The sequence below is a fragment of the Podarcis erhardii genome (assembly GCF_964252035.2).
Source record: "Podarcis erhardii genome assembly, chromosome: Z".
NCBI lineage: Eukaryota > Metazoa > Chordata > Lepidosauria > Squamata > Lacertidae > Podarcis > Podarcis erhardii.
In genome coordinates, this window is record NC_138504.1 from 46,971,913 (window position 1) to 46,984,293 (window position 12,381).

At 43.2% G+C, this 12,381-nt stretch overlaps 1 protein-coding gene across 1 annotated transcript in view; it reads right to left on the reverse strand.

The window, feature by feature from the left end:
- COL27A1 (collagen type XXVII alpha 1 chain) overlaps window positions 1–12,381 on the reverse strand; it is a 253,068-nt gene that overhangs the window by 68,325 nt on the left and 172,362 nt on the right. The window contains exons 29-33 of the mRNA XM_081846708.1: window positions 12,089–12,142; window positions 6,081–6,125; window positions 4,018–4,062; window positions 1,845–1,898; window positions 412–465 (exon numbers count right to left, since the gene is read on the reverse strand). Coding sequence (XP_081702834.1) covers window positions 412–465; window positions 1,845–1,898; window positions 4,018–4,062; window positions 6,081–6,125; window positions 12,089–12,142 — 252 coding nt within the window. The remainder of the gene's footprint in view (window positions 1–411; window positions 466–1,844; window positions 1,899–4,017; window positions 4,063–6,080; window positions 6,126–12,088; window positions 12,143–12,381) is intronic.

Consider the following 12,381-nt stretch of genomic DNA (forward strand, 5'->3'; position numbering starts at 1 on the left):
TTAAGCTGGATTTAACCTCGGTGGTGTCTCTTGTGTCTTCTTTTTCTTACTTTACAGATGTTGGTTTATATCACAGATGCATGTTCTACATTATTTTATTCATATTGTAGCTGCAAACTAGTCATGGCCTTTGCCTAGAACAATAAACTTATTGATTTACTGACTGAAATACATTGCAGGCAGAACTATCACCGTGGAGGATCCAAATGAGACTTTTCCCAGCCAATGGCTCCATTGCATTTTCCCAGGAATAAATGCCAATAAAGTTTATTCATGGGAAATGCAGTTCTTCTCCCATACCCAGTAAGTTTCTTCCTGCAGTTATCAAACACCCTGTAAATGAGAGGACATGAATGGACTTCTGCAAAGATTAAAGAGGTGGGTGTGAGAGAGGGGGAGATTATTCTCTACCTTATGTCCAATTTCTCCCAAAGGCCCAGGTGGACCTTGAGCTCCCTGAGGTCCCTGAAATAAAGATGCATATTGTTAAGAATGTATGGAAAGCGTCCTGCTGGATCAAAATAAAGGGCCACATAGAGTAAATAAGCACCCTGCTCCCAACAATGGCCAGCCAATGCTCCCTGCAATGCTTATAAACAGGGCATGCATCCCCCCACAACTACTGCCCTTCCAGCAACTAGTATTGCTGGGGTAGACTGCCTCTGAATATGGAGGTTCTGTTTAGCTACCATGATTAATAGCCACCTCTCCTACACTGATTTGTCTACAGTGGTACCTCAGTTTTCCAACAGCTTAGTTCCTGAACAACTCAGAACCCAAACACTGCAAACCCGGAAGTAGGTGTTCTGGTTTTCCAACTTTGCCCCGGAAGCCGAACGTGCTCCTGAGCTTCCGTTTTTATGGTTGTGCAGCAAATCTGAGTCCCCCACATAGTAATTAAGGCTTTCCCCCTCCCCTTTTAACACTTAAGCTGCAAATTTAAGTCCCCCCCCCCCCATAGTAATGAAAGTCTTCCATTTCTGATTGCAGTGTTCTGAGGTGATATTTGGTGCTTTAAGCTTTTGCTATTTTTGCGTTTTCATTTGTGTGGCTTTTTCATTTTTCATTTTTGTGTCTGTGACTTGTTTTTTGTTTTATTGATTCATTGTATAACTGCAGAAATGGATAAAAGCCCCCTATCCAAACAATGACTATCATCAGTGCAGATAAGATTTTTTTTTTACTTTTAATTTTTATCATCTACAGTACTGTCTTATTTGTTTTATAGTACATTACATTGATTATTGCTTTCATTTTATGGCTCAATAGTCTCGATAGATAGTAAAATTCATGTTAAATTCCTGTTTTAGGGGTTGTTTTGAAAAGTCTGGAACAGATTAATCTGTTTTGCATTACTTTCTATGGGAAAGTGCGCCTTGGTTTGGGAATGCTTTGGTTTTGGAACAGACTTCTGGAACAGATTAAGTTTGAGAACCAAGGTACCACTGTAATTCTTGTTTTAAGTCTCCTATAAGCTGCATTTTGTTATGGATTTGGGAATGCCTGTCTAATGTCTAAGAACAGTTAGAAGATCTCTGCTGGATTAGATCAAAGGTTCATCTGATCCAGTGTTATATCCCCCACAAGCTGAACATAAAGTCCTTCCCATAGTTTCACAGAATTATTGAATCATTCATCTCCCTTCCCCATGTCCCAGCAACTGGTATTCAGAGGTAGGCTGCCTTTGATCATGGATGCTCTGTTCAGGAGGAGAGCATTGTGTTGGTGGCTCTGCTATTATGGAACTCTCTCCCCAGAAGTAGCCTGCTGGAGCCTGTCTCCCATTAGAAAGAAAGTTTAGATTTGTTGTTGCCTGGGATGAGGGGGCTGTGGTGGGTACTTGCCGGGTCTCCTGGAGGCCCTTTAGCTCCTTGGGGTCCAGAAGGTCCTTGGATACCCTGGAATAAAGCAGGACAACAAAAAGTTCAGAGTTCGAGGTTGAAGTGCGGATTTTCACACCTCTTAGTCACTCATTAGCACCTTGCAAATAAAAGGAGCAAGAAGGTGATTCAGAACTAGGAAGGAGAAATGACCTAGTGCCTTACTCTCTGGAATGGCAACTGACCCAATTCCAGAGAAATGGTATGACCAATGAAGACATTTAATTTAACCTGTTAGATATTCTATCAGGGCACATATATCGTTCCATTTGGGGGGGGGCAAAACCCACATCAACTCATAATCCCCTAGTGCAGGGGAACCTGTGGCCCTCCAGATGCTGTTGGACAGAAACCATGTCATCCCTGACCTTTGGCCATGCTGGCTGGAGTTGATGAGAGGCCAAGGACAGCAAGGCCCACAAATATTCCTCACCCTTAGTGGTTGCAAGGTCAGGCCAAAGGTCTATCTAGACACAGATTTATAATTTATTTCTAGGGATCCCGGAACATATTTCCTACTAATGCCTGAAATGTTCTTGATTGGGGGCGGGGGGCAGGAATCCAGGCTCTGTTTAGAAATCTCTAATGAAGGAGAATCCATTATCTTCCAAGGCAGTCTGTTTCACTGTCAAACTGCTTGTACCATCAGGAAGTTCTTCCTAATGTTTAGCTGAAATAACCTTTCTTGTAATCAGTCGCTGATTCTGCTCCCACCTTCTGGAGCAACAGAAAACAAATCTTCTCCATGGTCTATGTTTCCCACATCACAGTGGTCAATCAGATGCCCAGTGAGCTTCATGGTGGAGCGGGAATTTGAACCCTTGATCCCCCAGGTCCTAGTCCAGCGCTCTAACCATTGTAATGATACCACCACTGGCTCTCTTCCTCCATCTGGCAGCCCTTCAGGTATTAGAAGATGGCTACCATACCACCTCTCAGTCTTGTCTTCTCCAGGCTAATATATATATATATATGTACTGTAATATGTTTGTGTAACCCACCCTGGGACAATTCGTTGAACAAGAGGCAATAAATTTTACAATAAGTAAGAATAAATACAAACACAATAATCATGACCAGAAGTCCCTTTTAAAGCTACCTAAGCCAGCAACCCCACCACTTCTTGCAGCAACAAATTTACATAATTAATTATGCATTGTGTAAAGGTATCAATAGTCCTGGGCACATAATTGTAAGCTTCCACCTGCTAAAGAGTAGTTGTGTTAAGATTAATTTGTGAAACAGCAGGAATGTTGGAACTAACTGACTTTGGGCAAAAATGAGGAATGGGAGAAGGGAGTAGAATGTGATTTTGTGTTATCACAGGGTGGTTCACAACATAAAAATACAAAATGAGAACAGAAAATACGTAATAAAAACAAAAACGAACCAATGATGTGCTAGTCAAGCAAAGGCCTGGATACAGAGAGACATTTTTGCCTGTAGGGAGATGTAGGGAGAAGGTGCTAGGTGACCCTCCCAGGGGAGAGCATTCTACAAATTGGAACCACTGCAGAAAAGGCAGATTCTCAGGTTGCCTCCCTCCAGACCTCTTGTGGAGGAGGAACACAAAGATGGGCCTCAGATGATGATTACAGGATCCAGTTGTAGATACAGGTAGGTCGCCATGTTGGTCTGCCATAGTCGAAACAAAATAGAAAAATTCCTTCCAGTTGCACCTTAAGAGACCAACTAAGTTTGTTACCGGTATGAGCTTTCGTGTGCATGCATACCTCTTCAGATAGGTATCTGAAGAAGTGTGCATGCACACGAAAGCTCATACCAATAACAAACTTAGTTGGTCTCTAAGGTGCTACTGGAAGGAATTTTATTATTTAGGATCCAGTTGGTTCATCTAGAGAGAGGCAGGCCTTCAGGTATTGTAGTTTTAGTCCTTTATATCTACATGAGTCTGCCTGGGCATTAAGATAATGCCTCGAGAAGCCATGCTCATAAGCCCCGAGACTGTCACAGAGTCAGTATATATAATGCTTATTATGTTGTTTGTACTTCAGCTCTAACACGTTACTTCCCATACATTGCTGAGATGCTTGTTGTGCATCTCAAAATAAACAGATAAAATTATTAAGTAAAGAAACACAAGTTTGCTATAAAACAGGATGCAGCATGAACTTACAGGGAAGCCACGAGATCCCATCTCACCAGTCTCTCCTATCTTTCCCTGAAAACACAGTTACAGTTATGAGTATGAATCCAAACAAAAACATGCCTTGGTAAGCTGGCAGCAAAAGCACAGTGGAAGATAAAGGATGCTTACTACACTTCAGGGACAATCCAGGTGGGGTGGCTGTTCAGAGAAGGGCTGGGGGAATCTGTGGCCCTCCAGATGTTGCTGGACTCCAGCTCCCACCAGCCCCAACCAATATAGGTCAGGTGACAGTGGTAAGGGGAGTTATAGTCCAGCAATACATGGAGCGCTACAGGTTCCAGAATTCCTGTGTTGAAGGCTGGTTCTTCCTCCATTTTAACAATTTTTGAAAAGCAAAGCAAAGCAATGCAAAGCAAAGCAAAGCAAAGCAAAGCAAAGCAAAGCAAAGCAAAGCAAAGCAAAGCAAAGCAAAGCAAAGCAAAGCAAAGCAAAGCAAAGCAAAGCAAAGCAAAGCAAAGCAAAGCAAAACCTATACCATTTGCTAACCACAATCTTCACCAATATGATGCCCTCTAGCTGTTATGGACTACAACTCCCATCACCCCCAGTGTTGTTGGCTGGAACGGATGGGAGTTGTAGTCCAAAACAGCCAGGAAAGCACCAGATCAATGAAGGCTGGCTTAGAGAGGGGCTGGGAATGCTGCTAAGCACATTGCTGGTGAGACTCGGGCCACTTGCCATCTTAATTTTTCCAGAGGTGAATTTGTGTCTGGGGCCTGTATTTCACACATTCCCCTGCCTCCCAGAGCCTGCACACATTTTTGTGTCCATCTTGTGCTACAGTTTGCTGAGAAGCCTGTTGAGAGAAGGATCCTCTATGATATAACTAGGCGTATGGTTAACCTCCTGTTGTGGTTTTTTTTTGGGGGGGGAGGGGAATAAAATAACTAGTATGAATCCTTTAGGAAAGAATTGCCTGTTCTTTCTCCTATGTATAAACTTAAGGAGAGAACCATTTACATATCAGTTTCTCGTTACTGGCATGGGTACCTTACCTAGGACAGGTAATGTGTGCATAGATAGGTAAGAGCGGTCAGTGTGTTTCCCCACTCTTTTGTGGGGGAAGCTTGGCTCCCACCCCACGATTCACCCTTTACAGTCGCTTCCAAAAGATCTGTTTACTGAGCATTCATCCTGATATATTTTTTTCAGGAAGGTTAGGCAAAAATGCAATGAAGTACAATGCAAGCAATTGTTATCCCATGGTTTCCAAAGGAATTCTCCCGCCACTTTCCTTATCACAACAAATCTGATATTGGGGGGGGGGGGCGTGAGTGGGCTTGTTGCGCAAGACCCATCCAACCAGCCTTAGTGGTGTTACCTGAATTTGCCAGTATGTGTTTGGATCCCACTTGAAGACAGCAATAGTCTGAAAGTGCCCCAAATAACATGTGGTTGTCTACAAATCTAGGGCTGCTTTCCTCTTTTGCAGTCCCCATCCAGAGTTCTGGCAAGCTGTCTGCCTCTTTGCATCTTGCCCTCAAGCTCCTTACAAGTTTGTCCAATTAAAAGAGTGTTTCACAGTACATTATTCACTCCACCCCCACAGTAAAACCCTAGTCTGTGTTTTGGAAAGCAGCACTGGGAGAAGTGGGTCTGTGATGTCACTGTTGTCAGTCCAAGAGCCCTGTGCACAGCTGGTTTATGTTGAAAACTGGCCGGATCATTTTCTTCTATGATCCTACAGAGAATATGGTACATCTGGCCCAATCAGGGGAAGTGCAGTTCTACTGTGGCAAGGCCACTCTGTTAAAATGTGCCTATGCATTTATGCACACAAAATCCAATAGACTTAGATCTGCATTGCACTGTGGCCCATAAATTGTTGTTAGGTTCTGGGGGAGGGCAGGTGGAGTATGGGGATGGGGGAATCATTTTGTTGCTATTGTTCATTTTCTTTTTTAGCCATAGTATAGTTCAGGGAGTCCTACTAAAACTAGATCTGAGTTAAAAACAGCCCAAATTCAGTTTTGCAGAATGGAATTAATGTGCACATCTCTTTCAGACACTCCAAAATTTAACTGACTTACCTGTTGCCCATCTGGTCCCTGTTTCCCTGGATGTCCTGGAAGACCCTGTTAAAAGGTAGAAAGGAAGTTTATTAATATTATTTTTATTATTACTGTTATTCTCTCCCATCCTTGCTCCTGAAGGAGCCCAGGGCAGGAAACACAGAGGTGGACTGGGAAATATCTCTCCTTAAAAGGCTTGTTGGAGGAGGAAGGTCTTCAGCAGGCAACACTAAGTCTCTGCCCATCTAATATCTGAGGGAACTCTAAAAGATAGGTGCCTGATTCCTATATTGTGTGGAACAGACCTGCTGATAAGATGGCATCTGCAGGAGGTCCTCACCTGAAGAACACAGTGATCAGTTGGAGTGAGAAAATCTTACAGGTATATAGTGCCATCTATGTGCATGGGACGCGGATGGCGCTGTGGGTTAAACCACAGAGCCTAGGGCTTGCTGATCAGAAGGTCAATGGTTCAAATCCCCATGACGGGGTGAGCTCCTGTTGCTCGGTCCCTGCTCCTGCCAACCTAGCAGTTCGAAAGCACATCAAAGTGCAAGTAGATAAATAGATACCGCTCCGGCGGGAAGGTAAACGGCGTTTCCGTGTGCTGCTCTGGTTCGCCAGAAGCGGCTTACGTCATGCTGGCCACATGACATGGAAGCTCCCTCGACCAATAAAGCGAGATGAGCGCCGCAACCCCAGAGTCGTCCGCGACTGGACCTAATGGTCAGGGGTCCCTTTACCTTTACCTTTATGTGCATGGCACCTTACAAAAGAACAGATAGGAGAGGTCCTTACCCCCATGAGGCTTACTGCCTAAAACAGGGAATCAACTGAAGAAGGGGAAATGGCGGCATAGGTAGGCAAGGGAAAAAATGCTTTGACTTAAGGCTCATCCACACCTCCACTTACCCTATGCTTAGAAAGCACAGGCCCAAGTGGTTTTCTGCTTGGGCCCAAGTGGTTTTCTGCTTGGGCCCAAGTGGTTTTGCCTTTGCCCTCTTGCTTTCCCCTGGGAAACCTGCTCTTTAAGGCCAAATTGGAGCAAACACCAATCTGGAGAAATCCTGATTGACATTTGCTTCGGAGGTAAACAGCGGGTTTTCCCAGGAGAAAATGGTGGGGCGACTGAAAGAGTGAATGAGGAGCCTTTAGCTACACCAGAGGATTGGGCCAAATGCTTCCCAGTGGGGTGGAAGAGGGCTCTGATGTGGCTTTGAAAAATCCTGCCCTGCTGTGTGCTGCCAGAGCCAAACTCTGCAAACCTTCAGGGTATTATATCAAGAGTCCTGGTTTCCAAGAGCCCTTTGAAAGCTTTCTCATGATAAGAACTGTTCTGACTTTCTGCACAGATGGATTATTTTTAGCCATGTGTGAGCATTCTGTTGACTCCAAAATAAAAAGGCTTTGCCTTTGGTTGCTTTGGCAATATTTTAGCCACCATGAATTCACGGAGATCATATCTATGCAAATAAGTAAGGTATGTACTGAATTCAGATGAAGTATAAATAAAGATAATGAGGTATGTTTGCCTCTTAAATGCAGACAGAATCGAATTTCTTCCCCATCCTAGTCAAGACTGTAAAAACACAGTGCAGAAAAGGTGTGAGTTAAACATCAGAATGGGAAGGGGATGGAAAAATCCTGGGGGAAACACCACTTTTTTTTTGTCTTTTGACCCTTCACCCTGATATTTAACTTGATTTAGCTCTGAGGAGGAGCCCAAACCCTGAAAGCTTCAAGGTCAAACCTGGAGATTGACAGCAATGCTTCTGCCAGCCTGGGAGACTCCCCTGTTCAGCAGATGAGCTAGCATGAATATTCTAAAGTTCTGACCCAATTTAAAACCTCAGCTTTCAGTCAACTCTCTACATCACAATAGGTTGCTTGTCCGTGGGTTCTAGGTATAAATGGCCTCGGTCCTGAATACCTGAAGGAGCGTCTCCACCCCCATGGTTCAGCCCGGACACTGAGATCCAGTGCCGAGGGCCTTCTGGCGGTTCCCTCATTGCGAGAAGTAAGGTTACAGGGAACCAGGCAGAGGGCCTTCTCATAGCGGCGCCTGCCCTGTGGAACACCCTCCCATCAGATGTCAAGGAAATAAGCAGCTATCTTACCTTTAAAAGACATCTGAAGGCAGCCCTGTTTAGGGAAGTTTTTAATATTTAATCTTGTATTGTTTTTAACACTCGATTGGGAGCCACCCAGAGTGGCTGGGGAAACTCAGCCAGATGGGCGGGGTATAAATAATATATTATTATTATTATTATTATTATTATTATTATTATTATTATTAGCAGCAGCAGCAGCAGCAGCAGCAGCAGCAGCAGCATTATTATGGTTTTATCAGTCTCATGCAAGGAGACCATCTTGGCTGTGACTCCTGGAAGACTTAATCATTGCCTTCCATGCCTTTCCGCACCTGGCCTGGGAGCGTGGGACCCTGACTGACTCCAGCTGCAGAAGCTGAGGCTGTTGAACAGACTCTTGTGCAGGGGTGGTAGGGGTATTGTTGCTGGATGGGGCTTTTTTGTATCTTTATTTTAGATCTTGTGATTTATGTTGAAATAGTTTTATTTGGTTGTGTATTTTTTGAATGTTTTATGTATTGTCTACTAAGTTGTGTAATTTTTTTCCATCTTGCAAGCCACCTTGGGCATGGTTTGTTTGTTTTTTTTAAATAATATTTATGAGAATTTCAAATAATACATAAACCAAAAAAGAAAAAATAAAACAAAAAGAAAAGAAAAATTCAACATTTACAATCCATATTTTCAATACCTTTTTTCCAGAACTTCCCCTCGCCTCCCCTTCTTGTATTCCCTGACCAAAAATTTGTTCAACAAGTTCTTCTCCCTCAATTTTTAACCTTAGTTTGTTATTATATTAAATTCACTTTATATATCAACTTTTAGCATATATACATCAATCATTATACTTAAAAACTTTTTCTAAGATCGGCCCAGTTCTCCTTCCACGAATTCCCCATTTCAATACTAGTGACAAGAGAGAAAGAAAAAAAGATAGGCTAAATCAGAATATTGTAGTACACCTTTGGGTTTCCAGACCCCACCCTCCCTTCCCCGGTTTCGATCCCCAAGCCATTGTCCATTAGTCCATCTGTTATCAGCCCAGCAGCCTCACATCTGAGGCCCTTAAATCTCTCTCAGTCCCTCTCTGCCGGTTTCTTTGAAAGTCTTTTATATTAAACACCAAGTCTCGGAGGGGCACTATCCCTATAATGTCCATGTTCCTTTCAGCCGGATCTCCATATTTAAAAGTTGAGCTCAAATCTTCATTCTCAATCCTTCTAAGTCCAAATAGCCAAAAGGTTCCATCTTCCACCTTGATCAGATTTGTAAAGCATAGGTCTTCAGATCTCCACAAAAGGAGATCCTTCCATTCCTCATTTTCCAATTCAAACCCAGTTTTTGTCATCCAGTTCTTACTTTCTTTTATGTCCATCTTGACAGACCTCCGGCTCTCCTTTGCCTTCTGCAACATTACAGCCCCTCCTTCCTGCTCCTCCTGCTCAAATTTTTTTTCTTGTTCAGCTGCCTGGATTTTGTACATCAAATCCTTTTCCAGCTCAGTAGATTCCTTTATTGTTGGCTTCAAAGTTGTGGCACTTGTAGACAAAACATGGCCTTGTTCTTGTAGCTTACACAACTTTCTCACGAGAAACCTAACCTCATCCAGGTCAGCTAGTATTTTTTGACCTATTTCCATTTTTGTAATGTCCCTGAACCCCCACTAGAGGGATTCTGGTTATTCAGTATTCCTTTCACTTCCAACCCAAAAGCCAAGTTAGTTTGTTTCAATTCTTCTTTATTTTCAACAATTAACTATATTGTATCAAATGTAACCAGCAAAGACATCGGAAACAAAGTTCTCTATTTTTTCCGACTTTGACAGCTAGTTTGACAGCTGTCAAAATCTTCTATGTCTCCTCCGCAGGCTCCTCTCGCAGATCACTCCTGGTCCCGGGATGAGTGGCACTTTAACTCAAAAAATAGCTCTTCTCCTCCAGCACAATTACTTATACAGCCAATCCGTGGAATTAATAACTTTTATCAGATTAAAAAAAAAAAAGAAGACTCTTCTTTCGACCTTAGTAGTCAAAGTCCTTGCTTTAAATTGCATACAATGGGGGGGAGACGGACTTCCTTTTTGCACCTCCCCCGCTCGTGCCAAATCCCAAAAAAAGATTTTTAATCCAATTTCCAAATTACTCACGGGTTGTTGTTTTTAGATTTAGTCCAAATTTTCAAAAGAAGAGGTCAGCGCTCTCCGTCGAATGGCATGCGGCTTCGCTTGGCAGGGGAAGCAGAAGACTCTCAGCACCGCGCCGCTCCCCGTCCTCCGCTCCGCAGCCTTTAAAAAGGCTCCTTCGCGGGTCGGGGAGGGCGCAAACGGTGCCCGCCGAGTCACCAGGTCCACGGGCTTCCGCGCCCGTGGTTTTTGAGGGTCCCCGCGTCGCCGGCGCGGCAGGACCCGACCCCTGTCGAGCAGATTCCCTCCGGAGCTCGGAGGGAATCCGCCATTCGGCTATGGCGCCAACCCGGAAGTCCCACCTTGGGCATGGTTTGAATCCTGGGTGGAATCTACACACATATAAAAACCATTCTGAAAATGCTTTTTTAAAAAAGCGTTTTTAAAAATACATTGAATTTTCCATAAGACTCACTGCCGCCATCTAGTGTATATTGCACTTAAAACACATTTAAAACGCTTTATTTGCAGCTGTATAGCTGAGTCCCTGGAAAGGCATGCAAATAAAATTATGTATGTATGCATGTACTCATAATCATACATTTGCCCATTCACAACTTGTATTCATATCAATGGCAGGACAACAGAAGTAGAATTTGTGAGCATTTGTGGTTGTTTAGAAGCTTATATTTCAAGCCTGGAAGGATGAGCATGCAATGGTTTGAGGAACTCACTGCCCTTGCTACATTTGAACATATTTCTCAGAAGCATCAGTGGATATCTATTAGGACATCTGGATTATTTATATTGACTAATGTACTTAATTTAAGGGGGATGTGAAGATGATTACTGCCTCCTTAAAGTGAGCTGATGGTGCGAGCGTTTTTCTCTGTCGCTTTTTTCTTTCTTTGCTTTTCTTCTTGCTATTAAAATGTAATGATGATGACGATGACGAACTTACATTCATTGCCCAAAATATAACTCTACACACATATATGTGCGTCAGCAGCTGGCGTGTCAGACTAGAACAAGGAAGACCAGGCTTCAAATCCCACTCCCTGGATGAGCTTGACCCAATAGCTGTCTCTCACAGGATCATTATGGAAATAAAATGGAGAGGGGGTGAATATTGTAACTTGAGCTGATTGGAGGAAAGGCGGGCTGTAATTAATAAATAACATGAAAATAAGAATATGCTCTGGCATATTTGAAGTGGTGATTGGTGAACTCCCTTCAGTCTTATTCTGAACTGGGTTGGCATTTGCACTCTTTCTTGGAAGCCTATTAGAAAAAGCTTGCCTGCCTGAGCTACGGTAAAGTGGCCAGAATTTCACTGAAAAAAATAAACATTTCTAGCGTCATGAATACAAGGGCCAGAAAAGAACTTCTCTGAGAAATGACGCTCAATTAATAATGCTTCTTAACATTAAGGGCCAGAAAAATCCATATTCCAAACCAGGTAATTATGCACTTTGGCAAACAGTAATGAGAAATAACAAACAGAAGAGAGTGTTTTTGAGCACGTGTAAACTATGTTTATTTCACCACTAAGGAACCATTAAAAGTAGTGGGCAGAACTTCAACATATGCTTGAGACCATACACGTCTTAATCTTCATCACAAACTGAAAGAGTCACACAAATCCAACTAAACCTGGTTCAGCATCTGCCTTGCAAGGCTACGAAACATTCACAGGGTGCAGGGTCAGGAACACCACCTCCTTAGTTTCCCACAGTGCAATGGACAAAGTTCATAACATGCCCCCAAATAATCTAGCCACAATTAACATTCTCTGGAGCTGGTGGGGGGCTCACCTTAGCACCTTGCAGCCCTGGTTCACCCACTAGTCCATCAGGACCTCGAGCACCCTAGGGAAAAACACACACAGGCACACATGAATATACATAAATATACAACATTTTAAAAAGTGGGGACGGGGGAGAAGAAAGTTGTACATGAGGAATGAACAGCAGGTGTCTCTCTCAAGCTACAAATGGCAAAAACTGTCTAACCCTCAAATAGAGAATTTTAAAGGAGAGTGGCCAAGTCGAGTTAAAAGTATTCTCTTGTAAGAATCTTTCAATAGGACAGCGAGGAACCTTGGGCT